Consider the following 16,772-nt stretch of genomic DNA (forward strand, 5'->3'; position numbering starts at 1 on the left):
TACCACCAAGCTCCACTCCAAAACACTTCCATACGCTCACCTTCCTAAACTCATTATTGTTTTAATTTAAACCCATCCCTCACCTCACCGATGGAATAAAAACCATCTTTGGTCGGCAGCAGAGGTTCTGTTTGGAGTTCAGGGTAGAGAAGAATCGTGAGTGAGCGTTTTCACGCGAAAGAAAAAAAATACCTTTTTGAAGATTTTTCTGATATTTTTTAGGTTGTCCAAGACAACTTAGAGACAGTGACGTCATGTGAGACATTTGTGTGGTGTACGCCCATGTTGATGTCGTACAGTATTTGGGAACATATTCGGGGTCACGACAGGGTAACAGATTCTAACGTCTGTGGTGAGAAGTCGCTTCGGAGAATAAGAAAAAAAAACATTTTTAAGGTACTCGGTGTAGATTTCTCTCTCTCTTTTTTTTTGGAGTAAACGACAGTATTAAGGATTGTGCAAGTGGTGTTGAAATAACTCATCAATTCATTCCAGACTCATTGTTTTGGTGCTCAGACTAAATGTACATTAAATATGAAAAAAAAAAAAACTGTAAATGAATGTCAAACCACTTTAACTTGATAAGTAACATTTAAAATCGTCGACGAGCTGATCATTGCTTACTTCTAACGCTGTTCGCATTAGGCTGAAAGCTAACCCGCAGCTCGGATCGGTCGCCGCAACCTCCGGAACGAATGAATTTAAGACTTTACAGAGGAAAACATGACTAATGGCCTGTGAGCTTCACGCTGGCCGGTCCACGGTTAATTATCAGTTCAGTTCTTGTAAATATTTCAGGTGTTACCAGCCTGGTGCGTGTTTGCAGGTGGACCAAAGCCATCAGCTTCTCATCTCATCCACTGGTTGTTGTGCCTGTTGCTTTCGTCGTAGCTGTGATTTGTGTTGACTATGCAGCAACTTTTACTGGTGTTGGCTGAAGAGCAAATGTCTTGGAACTCCACAAGCAAATGCGATGTGTTTTTCATCCGGTCCGATTTTTCAGTTCTTAATTTGGACCAAATTGCTCCGTCAGGACAAAGTGGGATGCCCGTTAGAGTCGGGCGATGCTGAGCCTTAAAAAAGAAAAAAGAAAGAAAGAAAGAAGGAGAATCATGGATTTATTTGGTGTCGCATCGAAAAACAGGGTTAAGAGACGAAGCTGTTGGGAAGCAGGGTGATGTTTTTGTGTCTTTATGAATGGCAACAAAAATGAACTACTTGTAAACGGTCAATGACAATAAAACGGCAGCAACAAAAAAAAAACAAAACAGATTTAAAATCAGAATTTGAGCCTAAAATAGTGGTGAGAATGGGTACTTGTGTGGTTAAGTAGATTTAAATCAGATTTTAAAAAATAAGTAAACGTAATAGGCCAATACAGGTTGCTGAATAGTCATATTTTTCGCGAAGCTTGTTGTGGACTAAAAAGAAGATTTTTAAAAAGTGTTATACGGTATCTCCTGTCACTGATGTTAAGGGTTTCTGTGTGTTGTAAATGCATGTAAACTTGCTGTGTGATGAGACAAACATTAACATAAATGTATCGTCCAAGAAAATCCTACCAGATAATAATGGTTTCCTTTTTAATACTCAAGATATTTGATATTTCTTTCTTTTCTAAAGAATCCTTTGTAAAACTTAATTTCTCTATTTTGTACGGAACATTATTGTAAAGATTGTAAATATAGGGCAGCATTCTGGATGCGGCAACAATCACGGAGGAAGGGGGGAGGGGGGGGACCACAGCAAATCCTGGTTGAGTGGTTGAGAGATGAGTATATTTCTTCAGAGTTGAGTCCAAAACAGGGATACGGCATGTTTCTGAAGGCTTCATCCACCTATCACTGTTTGTTCAAATCAATAAAATACATGTTATATTTAATCTGATGCTTTTTGTCTGTTGATATGGCAGTGTTGACCCTGGTCATATGAGCTGTGTCATAATATCTTCTTTATTTATCTGTATAATATTATTAAGGGTATTTGTGTAATGGGGGTCTTCAGTGGGACCTGAGTGAGGGCCAGTAGTCCTACATGGTGCCATGAATGTAAGTCACTTGGGGGAGTGGGGTAGGGTGGAGTGGAGAGGGGGGCGTGGCCCGAACCTCCTGAGCTCTATAAAGTCTTGTGCCCCCCACAGGAATGATGGCATTGGATACAGTTAAAGGACTTTACCAGTTTGGGAACTAGCTGCAAACCGCCAACATGCCGTCCAAGCCTGCCCCGATCAAGAAGGCGGCTAAGAAAGAACCAGCCAAGAAGGAACCAGCCAAGGAGGAGAAGGCTCCCGAGCCGGCCCCAGCTCCTGAACCCGCCCCAGAGCCCGCTCCCGCCGAGGCTGCACCTGCTGAAGCGGCTCCTGCAGAGGGAGAGGCCGCCGCTGCCGCTGCACCACCAGCCGAGGAGCCCGCCGCTCCACCAGCACCCGGTAATGCAGCGTGATTGTTGACGCAGGTTCTGAGTGGTCGCTGGATGAGGAGTTGTGTTACTCTGATGGCGGCGGTGGCCCGTCCAGCTGCTGAAGGTGTCTCATGTTTGCTGGTAAGAGGGTGAAGTGACCGCAGCCGCGGGGACGCGCATGCCTGCCGCAGTAACTCCTGCCTGGAGGCCTAAAGGTCACCAGACGCACTAAGGCGCTTTTTACGCTTCTGGAGCGCAGCGACGTTTGGTGACGTGAACCTGTGGTGTTGAGTTAGAAACAGGTGAAAATCTCCGGGTCTGGCCTGCGAGGTCCTCCGGGCGCAGTCACCGCAGGTTCTTCCCAGACCAATGAGCCTTTCACGCCCGATACTGGGAGACCTGGATGTGACGTCACTGAACACGCTGTTCCTTTGCTGCTGCTGCTGCTGCGTCTCAAACACGTTCTTTGCGTTGGAAGACCTGGAACTCACCTTCTTTTTTCTTTGTTTCTTCGCAGAGGCGGAAAAACAAGTAGTCAGAGGATCAGTATGTTTTTTTTTTTTTAAAGAAAAGTTTATCACACTTCTGCTGCTTGAAATTAAAGTTATCAACTAATGTTTCTGGAGAATCTAAAGATAGAAGAAGCGTTGCCTTCATGCTGAGGGCGAAACCGTTGGAGGCCAGTAGACTTCCTGCACCAGCTTGTGCTTTATGAGTTATTATAGAAAATACAACAAAATTATTACAGGGCGAAAAAAAAGCATGTATTGCTAAAACCGATGGCTTTATTGACTGTAATGAGTCAAGGTTGTGTGGTCTGCAGACAGACACAAGTGAAACCGCAGCAGTGGACAGAAAGACTCAGCAGCATCCATGACAGACGCGTTTGAACGTGACTTAAAGCTGCAGTCAAGGGTGCAGGCCTCCAACCAAGTTGCATGTTAAATAATAAACTAACCATTAGCCTCCTTATGCAATGACGCAATAGTGATCTGAGGCACCAGTGGACCAGAAAGGTCGCTGGACGTGACAAATAGTGGGTTAGTTACACTTGAAGCAGTGAAAAACATCTATATTTTTATATATATACTTTCTAATATATTAACATCTTCTCTAACATCATTATCAGCTGCTCCTGTTGCCGCAGAGGAGCCAGCAGCTGAAGGTAGGACTCCCTCAGACGAGTATCGCGTTACTCACTCAGCCTTTTCTGCTCTCTCTCTCTCTCTCTCTCTCTCTCTCTCTCTCTCTCTCTCTCTCTCTCTCTCTCTCTCTCTCTCTCTGAGAACTCCTGAGAGTTAATGGCTGCTGGTAAAGACAAGATTTAAAAAGAAAACCCAGAATATCACCAAGATTTGTCTCAGGAACAAAATTCTGACTAACATTGAACGTTTTCTCTTCTGACGTCACCATCAGCTGCTCCTGCCGCTGCAGAGGAGCCAGCAGCTGCAGGTACGACCCCCTCGGACGAGTAGCGCCTTACTCACTGGCTTCTGCACCTTGTTTCACTGTAAAAGTGGAGTAAAAACAAACAAAATCTTATGTGACGTAAAGAAAAATCGTACCTACTAAGTGTTCATCACCTGAGAGTTACCTACTGCAGGTGGTTGGAAAATAAAAGACTCAAAATGGAGTCTTATGTGAAGGAATAATGTATAAAAAATTTTAAAAACCAAGATTATTTCTAATATTCAACACCCTGTTTCAACATCAGCTGCTCCTGTCGCTGCAGAGGAGCCAGTAGCTGAAGGTACGACCCCTCGGACGAGTAGCGCCTCACTCACTCCCTCACTCACTCCCTCACTCACTTACTCACTCACTCCTGCTCCTTTTTTTTTACACCGTAAAAGTGAAAACATAACTTTAGCGTAATATTTTAGACACTCTCTTAAAAGATATATGGATATCTTTTAAGAGAGTGTCTCTGGAGAATTAGCTGTTGGTGCTGTTGAATTAAAAGAAAAAAGATGATTCATAAATTGAAGAATCAGTATCATTTTTAATATGTAACATCTTCTCTTCTTCATCATCATCATCATCATCAGCTGCTGCTCCCGTTGCTGCTGAAGGTACGATGCCCTCAGACGAGTACTCCGTTACTCACTCTCTCACTTTTAACCGACACATTTCAGAAATATATATTTTTACTGCTTCTAACCAGTACAGTCAGACATATCTGCTGCTGATGGCCCAAAAAAAAAAAAAAACATTATTACCAATATGATAAATACGACCTAGATGCTTTTATTGAATATTGAACATTTTCTCTTCTAACGTCATCATCAGCTGCCCCTGCTGCTGCAGAGGAGCCAGCCGCTGCAGGTACGACCCCCTCAGACGAGTACTCGGTTACTCACTCTCCTCTGCTTTTTATTTCACGGTAAAAGTGAAAATCTAATATTTTGGGAATGATATGTAAGATTTTTGATATTCTACAAAAGCAAGTTAATTGCTGCTCATGCTAAATAAAAAAAAATTAAATAAATAAACAACACCTGTACGGAAGCTAAGAGAGGCCGTGCTCGCAATTATATTTTTATGCAGTGTTTCGTCTTTACAAGCTCAGTTGTCTCATAATAACAGGATATCATCCCAGGCATAACGGACTCTTCAGAATCAGAATCTTTTTATTGTCGCTGTACAGGGGGGTGCAGTGAAAATCGTAGAAAAGAGAGCGCTCTTCCAGAGCCACCGTGCACTGTAAATTGCAGATACAAAAGAAAAGATACAATAAACAATGTAAGAACAGTAAAAATGGAAACGATAGAAATGTGCAAGATGTAAATTTTTTAAAAAGTGAAGGCGCAAAAAGGAGATTACAAAGTGCAGAGAACAAATGAAGGTGCAGTGCCAGTACTTGTGGTAACGAGATAACAAGCTCTCTTGTTATGGTTTGATACCTCGTTATCACTGCATAGTGTCATAAGTAACTAATTGCAAGTACGGCCCTGCTAAGCTTCCGTACCAGCAGACGTCAGATTGCAGAATTATATATATTTTACAAAATCAATCTTGTTTTTTATATTTAAAAATATCTTTTTTTTGTCCTAACATCCTTATTAGCTGCTCCCGCTGCTGCTGAAGGTACGATGCCCTCAGACGAGTACGCCGTTACTCACTCACTCATTCACACTTGTGGAAAATCACATTCCGAAATAAATGTTGGGAATTCAAGGTTTATTTAAAGCGTCTGCGCTAATATCCCCTGACCGTTAGCTGATGCTGAGGTTTAAAAGAAAATCTCTAATATTGTGTTTTTTGTTTTCTTTGGGGGATGAAAAAAAACACTAAATGACCTCTAATATTTAACATCTTCTCGCCAACATCAGCTGCTCCTGTCGCTGCAGAGGAGCCAGCAGCCGAAGGTATGACGACCTCAGACGAGTGCTCGCTCACTCACTCACTCGCTCACTCTCTCACTCACTCGCTCATTTTGCTTTCCTGTTTCACTCTAAAATAAAAACAACATGACATTTTGGCAATTTTCCCGTCTCCACTATCGATATCCTCAAAGGTAAAATCTCCTCTTAGCTGTGCGAGCTGCTTGTGAGGGGGAAAAAATAGAATTTGAGGATTATTAGGTTTTTACTAAAAGGAAAATCTAAATTATTTCTAATATGTTAACATCTCCTCTTCCGTCATCATCAGCTGCTCCTGCTGCTGCAGAGGAGCCAGCAGCTGCAGGTACGACTCCCTCGGACGAGTAGCGCCTTACTCACTCACCCTTTAAATTGTCGCTGTGAAAGTGGAAATGTAACCCGATGAAAATGTCCTCAATTCTAGTGTTGACATCCTCTAAGGTTAAGTTTCCTCGTAGCTGAGTTTGCTGCTTCTGAGGGGGTGGAATGGAACTGGAGGATGATTCGATTTTTACTAATAAAAAGAAAAGACTGTGTCATATTAAATATTTAGCATTTTCTCTTCTAACTTCATCATCAGCTGCTCCCGCCGCTGCAGAGGAGCCACCAGCTGCAGGTACGACCCCCTCAGACGAGTAGCGCCTTACTCACTCACCCTTTTCCGCTCTTTTTTTCTTTTTATTCTTCAGTAGGAAACATCACATTTTGCAAATTCTATAAAAGATGCATCGATATCTTCTGATACCACATGACAAATGACAAACCAAGAAGAGAAAAAAATGACAATTTGACCCCTGACAGCAATCTGAGGAATTTTAAAAACTAAAACCTGATTGTTTCTAATATTTTTTCGAACTTGTCTTCCAACGTCAACTTCAGCTGCTCCAGTTGCTGCAGAGGAGCCAGCAGCTGAAGGTACGACTCCCATCTGTCTATAAATGAATACGTTCTAAGCAGAGAAAGAAATACCTACAGTATACGAACAAGATCTTCAATATTTATTGAAAAAAAAAGTTACATCATTTTTAACATTTGAAATTTTCTCTTCTAACGTCATCATCAGCTGCTCCTGCCGCTGCAGAGGAGCCAGCAGCTGCAGGTACGACCCCCTCGGACGAGTACTCGGTTACTCACTCTCCTCTGCTCTTTCTCTCGCTCTAAAAGTGAAACCGTAGCATTTGAAAAGTGATAAGTAAGATTTGATGAGAGGATGATTGTCTACAACGCTAAGGTCACCTGAGAGCTCGTTGCTGCTGAGGCTACAAGGAAGTGGCTAAACCAACAACATAAATCTCAGCAGAGGAATATTAATTTTTAACTAAAATAACAAACAAAACAAAACTATATGATATCTGATTTTAAGCATCTCCTCCTCATCATCAGCTGCTCCTGCTGCTGCCGAGGCGCCAGCAGCTGAAGGTACGACCCCCCCAGACGAGTAGCGCCTTACTCACTCACTCATTACCGCTCTTTTTGTTTTAGCCTTGTAAAGTGAAAATATAACATTTAAAAGTGTTGTAAAAGATAGATGATATATTTGAAGCTACTATCCCTTGAGACTTTGATACTGGTGATGGTGGTAAAACATAAAAGTTAAAAAAGGATAAATTAGAGGACTGTTACAATCAAAACAGATGATAATAAAATCTTTTTTTTTATTATTTTTTTTCCCCATCAACATCCTCTTCTCCAACATCAACCTCAGCTGTAGCTGTAGCTGTAGCTGCAGATGTTCCAGCTGCTGAAGGTATGACACCCTCGGACGAGTATCGCGTTACTCACACACGTGGAGCTTTTTGACAGTAAAATTACAAAGCTGATGTCAGCTGAGAGCTACTGAATTTAAAGGGAAACTCGAGGGCACTCTGAGAGCCCAGGGTGGACGCAGACAAAGCCATGTTAGAGGAATCCATGTGTTGTTGTTACGCTGTGAGTTCTTCCGTGGTGGGTACATCCTTCCACTGGGTTGTTTTTTGGTTTTTTTTTTGCCTAATCCTGCTGACAGACGGCCCAACAGATGAGTAGCGACAGCGTCTCCAACTGTGGGAGGACTAAAAATGATGAAATTGTCATTGAAAAGTCCACACAACGTGACTTCCTCCTGAGGCCTTGAACACATCCTGCAGGACTGGACTCTGCTCGCTATCATCTGTTACAACATGGCCCCCTCTGCTTAATGCACTAATTATTAATATAACCTGTGATAAACGCTGCTGCTCTCCAACCACAGGGGAAGCTGCTCCCGCTGCTGACGCCGAAGCACCCGCCGATGGTAAATCAACTTGTTCCTCGTCACTCCTCTCTGTAATAACTGGTTTTGTCATTGGAGACATATTGGATAATGACTAAGTAAATGACATGACATCCCAGTAGTGGAGACAGAGAGCTCTGGATCCCATTTGCAGCTGTAGCATCGCTCTGCTCATCATCACACCAATAATAATCATGCAAATGCCTGTTTAACATTAGCCGCCGCCGAGGCAGCTGAGCCGGAAGAGCCTAAGGCACCCACACCCCCACCTCCCCCACCCAAAGGTAACCCTCCGTACAGGAAGAGGACTCCCCCCTCTGTCTTTATCACTGTAGAACTATGCAACACCTGCTTTGAATGGGTTTCTGATTGTGGGTTTTATCAGTTGAATTAAGAGATTTTCTGGCATCTGCAGAGCCGACTAGCGCTCCCCTGGATCTGTTTGTGGAGGACAAGAACGACACTTCAGTTTCCATCATTTGGAGCCAGCCGGAGACCGTCGGTGATGCCGGTCTGGATGGATACACCATCGAAGTCTGCAAGGATGGAAGTAAGCCCGACTCTGGTGCACCGAGTATTCGCACGGAAGGGATCGTATAGAAGTATTAATACACTCAGTTCAAAGTATCAGCTTACCTTTAAATTACTTTGAACAGTTTTAACGTCAACAGCTGATACAAAGCATAACATATAAGGTGTTTGCCAGTAAAAACACATTAAAATATGCTGAAGAATATGTTAAATCGCTGTTTTAATGTGGGTCAGCCGTGTGGCTTGCAGCTGTCTCCCAAGTGTCAGTGGCAGAGTTACATCACGAGCCAGCCAATGTCTCCCTACAAGGTAAGAGGCATCTTGAGGAGCTGCCGTGGTCTCACTGGAGGTCCTGCTTTTAGACCAAAAGCCCCGCGCTAATATCGGCAGGAGTTAAATGCAGGTTTGATGAACAAGCGCAGAATTTCTGTTTACCCACAAACAGCAAGAAGACATTGGTGTTAAACATAATCACTCCATTCTCAGTACAACAGGAAGCATTCAGAGTCTCAGTTTATTTATTCTCAATCCAAAATCATTTTTAAGAACCGGCCCTTTCCACACTTAAGTCCGAGGGTTTTATCCTAAAACAGAGGGCTGACCTGATTGTCTCTTCCAGCTGAGGACTGGAAAGCAGCCAATGAGGATCTGCAGAAGTCCTGCCGTTACATCATCAAGAACCAGACCACCGGCGACCGTCTGAGGATCCGTGTGGTGGCTCTCAACGCCGGCGGTCGTAGCCCACCTGTCACCCTCCCCGAGGCCGTTCTGGTCAAGGAGGTTGCAAGTAAGAAATCAGACATCGGGTGAACAGATGAACCGCTACCGCAAACTAAAGGAAGCACTGGAGGAAAAAAGTAGCAAGAACAAATAATCACACTTTACTTTTGTAACTCTACTCCATAGTTCTCCTCTGTCCAAGGATTTTTAACCCCCCCCCCCCAAAAAAAAGTTTTCAGCGAGGTGTCAGAAAAGAAAATGCAGTAAAAACACTGTTTAAATATGTAGGATTCCTAATTATTGCTTAGTTTTGCAGAGACAGAAACAGTTGCACTCAGAACAAACGAACTTCAGCATGTTGTGCGTTCACTTTTGCCTCTTTGGAGTAAAAACAAACCATGCACTTTGATTATCTGAGTATCCTGACATGTCTCACAGGACGTGTGGACACATAGAGGCGTGAACATCCAAACCATAAATGGGTCCCTTTTGTAATGGGTTCGTTTCATCTGTTACATCATAGCAAAAGTAAAGTCGATCTCAGGCTTCTGACTAATTTTATGTGATCACATGACACGATCAACTCTGTAAAGAAGGCGAAAGCCAATACGGGAGGGAGCACACGTAGCTGCCATGTTAGTGATTTGAATTTCCTCTTTCAGTTGCTCGAATGTACTCATGACACTCTTGTTGAGCAGAAGGTTTTAATGATGCAGTTAATCGAGTATCCGATTGTTGACTGGTGGCAATGCTCGGACCCTGGGGGGCTTGAAAAGTGAAGCTGTGCGACTTTGGTACAGTTAAAAATCTGGGTGGTGGAGAGTGGAACGAGGAGGAAACGTGATCCCAGCTCGCCTGGCTGAATATCAGAAGCCACGTCCATGTTGGAAACAGCAGGAGGTGGCGGTCCAGAAATATCTTATGAATGGTTTCCTTCAAAATGACCGCAAAGCTCTGGAAAATAGTTTGGATGTCCCCGTTATTAACAGGTTTTCATGCTGAATGGTTGGCATCGCATTGTGTTGACTGCCAGAGCTCCTGCTGGGGGGCGAGGGTCCTGCTCCCTCTCCACCAGGCCCATGGTGGCAAGTGATCTGGTTACGAGCAGGTGGGATTTATGCAGAGGGGGAGGGGTTTTTGGGTGGGTGGTGAATTCCTGTGAGTGGTATCTCTGCGTAGGAAGGCTGCGAGTGACGAGGGCTTTGTATGGGTCTAAGTTCTCAGGTGACACCTAAATCTCATGACACCGCCAGAGATTTACTGTTTATTTTGAAACATGCCTCAGATATTTGTCCGTCTAATCCGTTTTATATGAAGTGATAAGACATCAAACATGACAGCGAACGGCAGCTGATGCGTCCAAACTCTAATATTTCTTCCAAAAGCACTTTAGCTCACCTCTGATGCTTTTTTAATTTATGTTCCCATCAGTCTCTACAAGTCAGGGTGGCCATCTTGAGTGAGCGGCTACATGATCATAATACTTGTGTATTTCTAATTCTAATGTCAGTTGGTGTAACTGTAGCTTCACATCATATGTCAGGAGCACAAGTGATATACTGCACTTGGCTTTATTTAGAGTCCTGACAAGTGTGGCTTGCAGCAGGTGGTGCGTCTCTTCGAACCAGCGCTGGAACGTAACAAAGGACATCAACTCAAGTAGCAGCTAGTATCTACTTTTTTGTGATTATTTCCAGTATTTGCCACTTTGTACTTCCACTCCACTGCATTTGTTTGATGATGATTAGGACTGGTTACTGTTCAGGGCAACGACATGCAAAATAAAACCCAAACACGGTTTGTTTCTAATCTTGACATTGTTACATGTGGACTGTGTGACATGCAAATCTGAGAATTAGTGATCCAATTACTTACATGTGATGGGTAAAATACTACGTGCAGTAGGGCTTTACTACGAGTACAGCTTTAAACTTTTTGAATTTCCGACATCATGTATTTTTTCCTTATTATAATAATAATAATAATAATAATGATGACAATATATTTAGAATGTGCTTTACAGAATTAAATGAAATATGCAGTCAAAATCAAAAGGGATAACCTGAACCCGAAACGTAACAAACCTGACAAAAACGGAATAAAAGAAACAAGTGAAATAGATCAGCAACAGTTTTTATGGAATGATGCCTTTTAAAAGGGTCAAGCAGGGTAAAGGTTAATGGAAAAATGAAGATAAAAGCTGTTTGTGAGATTCTGGTTTATATTAAATGCACACTTGTGCAAATCAACGGTTATAAATGCCTGTAAAAAAGTTATCAAATCAAATTTATAAAGCTGGTTGTTTTTCCAGGTGAGAAGCAAAGGAATGATGAGCTTGAAACCACTGAATGTCTCAAACTTAAACTGAACTTGAATTTAAACGCTGTGATTCAACCAATAAAACACACTTTTTAATAAATCGATGAATCTTTGATAACTCATTCCTTGCTCCGCGTCTCTCCAGACCGTCCAAAGGTCCGCTTGCCTCGTTTCCTCAGGCAGAGATACGTCGCTCACGTCGGAGACAAGATCAACCTGACCATCCCCTTCACTGTAAGCTCCGGACGGCGCTCTGTTACCTTTGCTACCATGACGACAGGGCTACATCACTCACAGAGCATGTTTGATTATCTTCATTCCAGGGCAAACCCAAACCTGCGGTCACTTGGACGAAGGATGGACAGCCCCTGGACACAAAGAGGGTGAACATCCGCAGCACGGAGAGAGACAGCATCCTCTTCATCCGCGCGTCAGAGAGGGAAGACTCCGGAGTGTATGAGATGTGTGTGAAGGTGGATGACTTTGAGGACAAGGCTTCGCTCACCCTTCAGATTGTTGGTAAGCAGAAGAAGTAAAAATATCGTCGAAAAATGTTTCCAGGCAAGAGGATCGGTGTTCATGGTAACCTTACACAGGTGTAATACTTGATATGTAACCGTTCACAGAGCTGCCAGGGCCTCCTGCCAGCATAAAGATTGTGGATACCTGGGGCTTCAATGTCGCTCTGGAGTGGACTCCACCCTCTGATAACGGCAACACAGAGATCACCGGCTACACCGTCCAGAAGGCCGATAAAAAGACTGGAGTGAGTAGAAGCTGGTGTGGGATTTCAGCGTCTAAACGTGACTGACAACTGTTCAATGACATAAAAAAAAATATATATATATATATATATATTAACGCATCGACTCATTCATCATGTGGTCACTGTGTGTTCACAGGACTGGTTCACTGTGTTGGAGCATTACCATAGACTCAACGCCACCATCTCTGACCTCATCATGGGCAACATCTACAAGTTCAGAGTCTTCTCTGAGAACAAGTGCGGAATGAGCGAGTGCGCTGTTGTTACAAAGGACTTGGCGCAGATCCTGAAGACAGGTAACGTCTCCCTCGTCACCAGCTATTCCTCATCCAATACTGAGTAGCAATATCTGGAAAAAAAACTTGACAAAAATCAATAGTGACAAGCCTCACTGAGGAAATTTTCTATTTAGCACAAATTTGTTCTGTAAATGAAATAGAAGGAGGGTGCGTGGTGATGTTATAAATAGAAATATCCCAAAAAAAGTTGAAAATAATCTTTTTTTTTTTTTTTTTTTTTGAGAAACGACCCTCCGAGGAGTTTGAATGAATTCTGACTTCTGTCTGTTTCTCCTCCATTCTGCAGGCATCGACTACAAGCCTCCTGAATACAAAGAGCATGACTTCACCGAGGCGCCCAAGTTCACCACATCTCTGAGCGACAGAGCCACCACCGTCGGCTACAGCACCAAGCTGCTCTGCTCCGTCAGGGGATTCCCTAAAGTACCGTCACACAGACTCTTTTCTCTCCTCGTCACCAATAACAAGCCTTCCATATATTAGCTTCCTTAGCACCAAAACGTAGCACTTGAAGTGTTTTTGTTTCATGGCTCTTGAAGATTGAACACTTAGACCATTGATTACTGCACCGATATCAAGGAACGTTTCAGAAACATTTGACGTTAGACCCAAGAAACTAAGATCTCTGCTCGTTTATAATTCATATCCCGAGTTCGGATTTGCCAGCTGCAAACACAGCACCCTGCTCAGAGCTGAAATGATGATCTAACTTGGGCAAATACCACTATTGGCCTGACACACAGTATCGAACATATTCTCATGAAAAATGTATGACATTTTACCAAAAGTTCTGCACAATAATCACACACAACCTTATGAAAGTCCAGCAATGGCGGGAGAACCTCAAACTGACCTCTGAGCGTTGCTTCTTATTCTCAGGGGACAATGTGCTGTTTGAAGGTTCGGTTCAGATTAAAATAAATAATGCGGGTTGTATATGAATGTTACCTTTTATTGGTATTGCTACCAGGACCGAATGAGAACAGCCGGCGTTCTGATGATCGACTATCTTCAAGCTGATCTGAATGTAGCTGGGAACTGAGAGCAGATGGGAGGCTCCCTCAAATGTTTTGGTCTTTAGTGGCTAAAACCTGCAACAGAGATTTGGATGACTTAGTGAGCTGCTGGAGGCTGTTTGACAGCAGGTCAGTCATTGTGTTAAAGTGACTGGACATCCCTCTGGTTGGCTCATCCGGCTTCAACTGGGAATGTGGGTGGGGCCTCACCTGCCCTTGTTAGCTCTCTGTCTGAGCCTCTCATCTCCTCTGTGGGTACATAATCAAAGGAAGGTAACATGGATGGCCTTGATGGGAAGGCGCTGGCTAGAATTAGCATTCTTTGCTTTAAAATTCTGTTTACGGTGGGATCATGGCAGGGGGAGAAGAGGCCATGGGGGTGACAGGGTCATCTGGAAAGCAGGGTCAGATGTGTGACATTCCCCACGGGGCCCCGAGAGGTCCTTAGCCTGTCAGTGCCATTAAAGCCAACTGTGTGTCCACTTCCATCAAAAGATTTTTTTCTTGCCAAGTGGTACAAACATAAATAGAAAGACATCCCCTCCTGTCTGACGATGGTTGTTAGGGGTTGAAGCAGTTTAAACTTAATTATTTTGTTTAAAAATGGAATTTAAATGTGTCTCTGCAGCCCAAGATCGTGTGGATGAAGAATCAGATGATTATCGGAGACGACCCCAAATACAGGCAGATCTGTGTCCAGGGTATCTGCTCCTTGGAGATCCGTAAGCCTGGTAACTTTGACGGAGGCGTGTACTCCTGCAGAGCCAAGAACGATCATGGAGAAGTAACTGTCAGCTGCAAGCTGGAAGTCAAACGTAAGTCAGGATCTGCATGAAAAAGCTTCTTCTTTTTTTTTTTTTTTTTAGTTAGACAGAAGAAATGTGCAGTGCAGTTGCAGTCTTATTCAAAATATTACTTTTAATGTGCAACTAAAAACCTGTTTTTGTGTTCAACAGAGCCAGCCACTGCAGATGCAGAGAAGAAATAGGTCATGTCGTTCACACAGGTCAGAAATGATCCGGATCTTCTTTCAGTTTATGGTTCTGCGTCATTACAAGTCAAACACCAAGTCAAACTCAAGCTGGGGAGCAAAACAGGGGTGTTTATGAAATTAATGAGATGAAAGGAGCAGATGTAGCAGATATGCTGATCTATAAGTGCCCTGAGGTGGCTCTCTCCGTGACATACTTTCCATACATGGAGAGCACTAAACTTGGAAAAGATGGCCTCTGCCACTGAATCCAAGAGGTAGGACCCATAAATTAAATCCCAAGTGGCTCCACATGAACCCGTGAGGAGACTTAGTCACATTTCCTCGACTCAGCAGCCTCCATACAGACACTGACACACAGCAGGTCGCTCTGAAAACACAAGCGTTCAAAATCTCTGCGCTTCAATTTGTGTTACATAGTGGGTTGATACATCACTGTCATCCTATCCATCTGAATATGTCTTATTTTTAAGTCATCTATTTAAAAAAAATATTGATCTCGAATGTGGCAGCTCCTCCTAACACCTGTCGTTGTTACTTGTTCGTGTGTTCAATCCCAAATTAGGAGCAGGCGGGGGAATGAGGCCTCTGCAGACGAAGGTGCGAGACACTTTTAGAGTTTCTAAAAGCGTCCTTCACAATGATGAGCACAATAAAGTTTTGACATTTCAATTTCTGTGTGTCCACGCAGGAAGGTGCTGGATTCCTGGAAGATCGTGTACATATGACTGTTGTTGCCTGTGACCTCTTGCTGAGTGTTATGATAAACAATTGTTGTCGCTTTAGGCCTTTTTTTCCTTTCACGTTATGAAGTCCAAATCCATGTCCACCATCAGCTTGTTCCCACAACTGTCTATGGTTCTACATCAGAAAACATGGAACCCCCCCCAGTTGATCATCAAACATGCATTCACCGTTCCTCACAGCACAACTTCATGTAACATGTTTATATGAATAAATCATTTAATTTCTGGTTTTGTTTTTGTTTTTTCTGGTACAATATCTGTAAATTGACATATCCAGGAGAGGTCATGTAAAGGCTGTTATTATATAATAAAGGTGAAAGGAAAAAAAAAACAACTTTATGTGAGGTTTAACATACCGCCTTACCTTCAATGATATTTTCTTAGCATGTTCAAGTGGGAAATGAATGAAATATGAGAACTGTGCTTTGTCATGCATGTAGTGCACTTCTTGTTTATGTATATATACATTTATATATATATATATATATATATATATATATATATATATATATATATACATAGGGAGAGAGAGAGCGAGAGTGTGTGTGTGTGGATGTTTGTTTCAGAATTTGACTCTTTGGTTTCTTGTAATTTCTGATTTGCTTTTTGGAATAATCAAGAATTGTCCTGTTTTGCTATTTAGCACCTTATCAGTTCAATACTAGGATAACAGTGCAAGACAACACATTAAAAAAAACAACAACGTTTGTTTAGGTTTCAGTTGCTTTTTTTTTTTTTTCCCCTCGTAACTATCCAGAGTAGAATTTTTTTTCCAAACAGGTATTTCCCAGAAATCATCATTCTCAGAATTCATTTTCATCAAGATCAACCTTCCTAACCTAAATATTTCTGAAGGGCAGAGCAGCTGTGCTGAAGCCAAACGTGAAAGTCCCTACAAATTGATTGAATTACCTTCAATGAGTCTGATATAGACCCATGAGGACAAACAGTATGCCTAGACCTCCATAGTAATAATACCAGCCTATGATACTAAGCATGTAACTATTTGGGCATGGAGTTACTGGCATAGTGACACTGGGCAGGAGGCCAGAGATCCCAGATACAGAGACACACCAGCTCATGCAGGAGGACAGAATTAGCCTCGGTGCTCCACCTCGCCCGGGTTATTTTAGGAACGAGTGGCTCGGTCAGTAATATGTTATTTTAGAATATTTAGGAATTTTTAAAAAAATAGAAATCTTATTTAAAAAGCGGGGAAATATAAATAGAAGAAAGGATTAATGTTATCATTATCATGTAAAACGTTATTGTACTTAACTATCAGACTGTGGGGGTTCACCAGAATAATGTTTCAAAAAAACCCTCAGTGAGCAAGTGGGCTGCAGGGCTCGACTGAGCTAAAGTGTGTGTGTG

The 16,772-nt window shown here is 42.7% G+C and overlaps 1 protein-coding gene across 6 annotated transcripts; it reads left to right on the plus strand.

Moving 5' to 3' along the window:
• Window positions 1-2,157: 2,157 nt before the first annotated feature.
• Window positions 2,158-15,708, plus strand: mybphb (myosin binding protein Hb). Of its 6 annotated transcripts, XM_086200854.1 has the most exons (23): window positions 2,158-2,428; window positions 3,530-3,565; window positions 4,446-4,469; window positions 4,687-4,722; window positions 5,464-5,484; window positions 5,730-5,765; window positions 6,049-6,084; window positions 6,340-6,375; window positions 6,639-6,674; window positions 6,823-6,858; window positions 7,990-8,031; window positions 8,229-8,294; window positions 8,426-8,560; window positions 9,161-9,328; window positions 11,726-11,814; window positions 11,904-12,099; window positions 12,207-12,346; window positions 12,483-12,642; window positions 12,932-13,068; window positions 14,290-14,476; window positions 14,618-14,667; window positions 15,218-15,252; window positions 15,344-15,708. In XM_086200854.1, the coding sequence occupies exons 1-21, from the start codon at window positions 2,206-2,208 to the stop codon at window positions 14,647-14,649; spliced, it is 1,872 nt and encodes a 623-aa protein (XP_086056980.1). In that variant the 5' UTR covers window positions 2,158-2,205; the 3' UTR covers window positions 14,650-14,667; window positions 15,218-15,252; window positions 15,344-15,708. The 6 variants fall into 6 exon arrangements, with proteins under 6 accessions (XP_086056980.1, XP_086056982.1, XP_086056984.1 ...); XM_086200856.1 differs by lacking the exons at window positions 5,464-5,484; window positions 5,730-5,765; window positions 6,049-6,084; ... (1 more) ...; window positions 6,639-6,674; window positions 6,823-6,858 and adding an exon at window positions 3,817-3,852; XM_086200858.1 differs by lacking the exons at window positions 5,464-5,484; window positions 5,730-5,765; window positions 6,049-6,084; ... (1 more) ...; window positions 6,639-6,674; window positions 6,823-6,858.
• The last annotated feature ends 1,064 nt before the right edge of the window (window positions 15,709-16,772 follow it).

Source organism: Aulostomus chinensis, chromosome 3, assembly GCF_037954235.1.
Source record: "Aulostomus chinensis isolate RoL2024-O1b breed Wild chromosome 3, RoL_Achi_v1.0, whole genome shotgun sequence".
Taxonomy (NCBI): Eukaryota; Metazoa; Chordata; class Actinopteri; order Syngnathiformes; family Aulostomidae; genus Aulostomus; species Aulostomus chinensis.

Bases quoted from the DNA above. Each gene is read 5' to 3' on its own strand.
- mybphb (XM_086200854.1), top strand. From the start codon at position 2,206: ATGCCGTCCAAGCCTGCCCCGATCAAGAAGGCGGCTAAGAAAGAACCA. The intron at 4,723-5,463 runs GTACGACCCCCT...CATCCTTATTAG, and splicing joins AGAGGAGCCAGCCGCTGCAG to CTGCTCCCGCTGCTGCTGAA. The intron at 12,643-12,931 runs GTAACGTCTCCC...TCCATTCTGCAG, and splicing joins GGCGCAGATCCTGAAGACAG to GCATCGACTACAAGCCTCCT.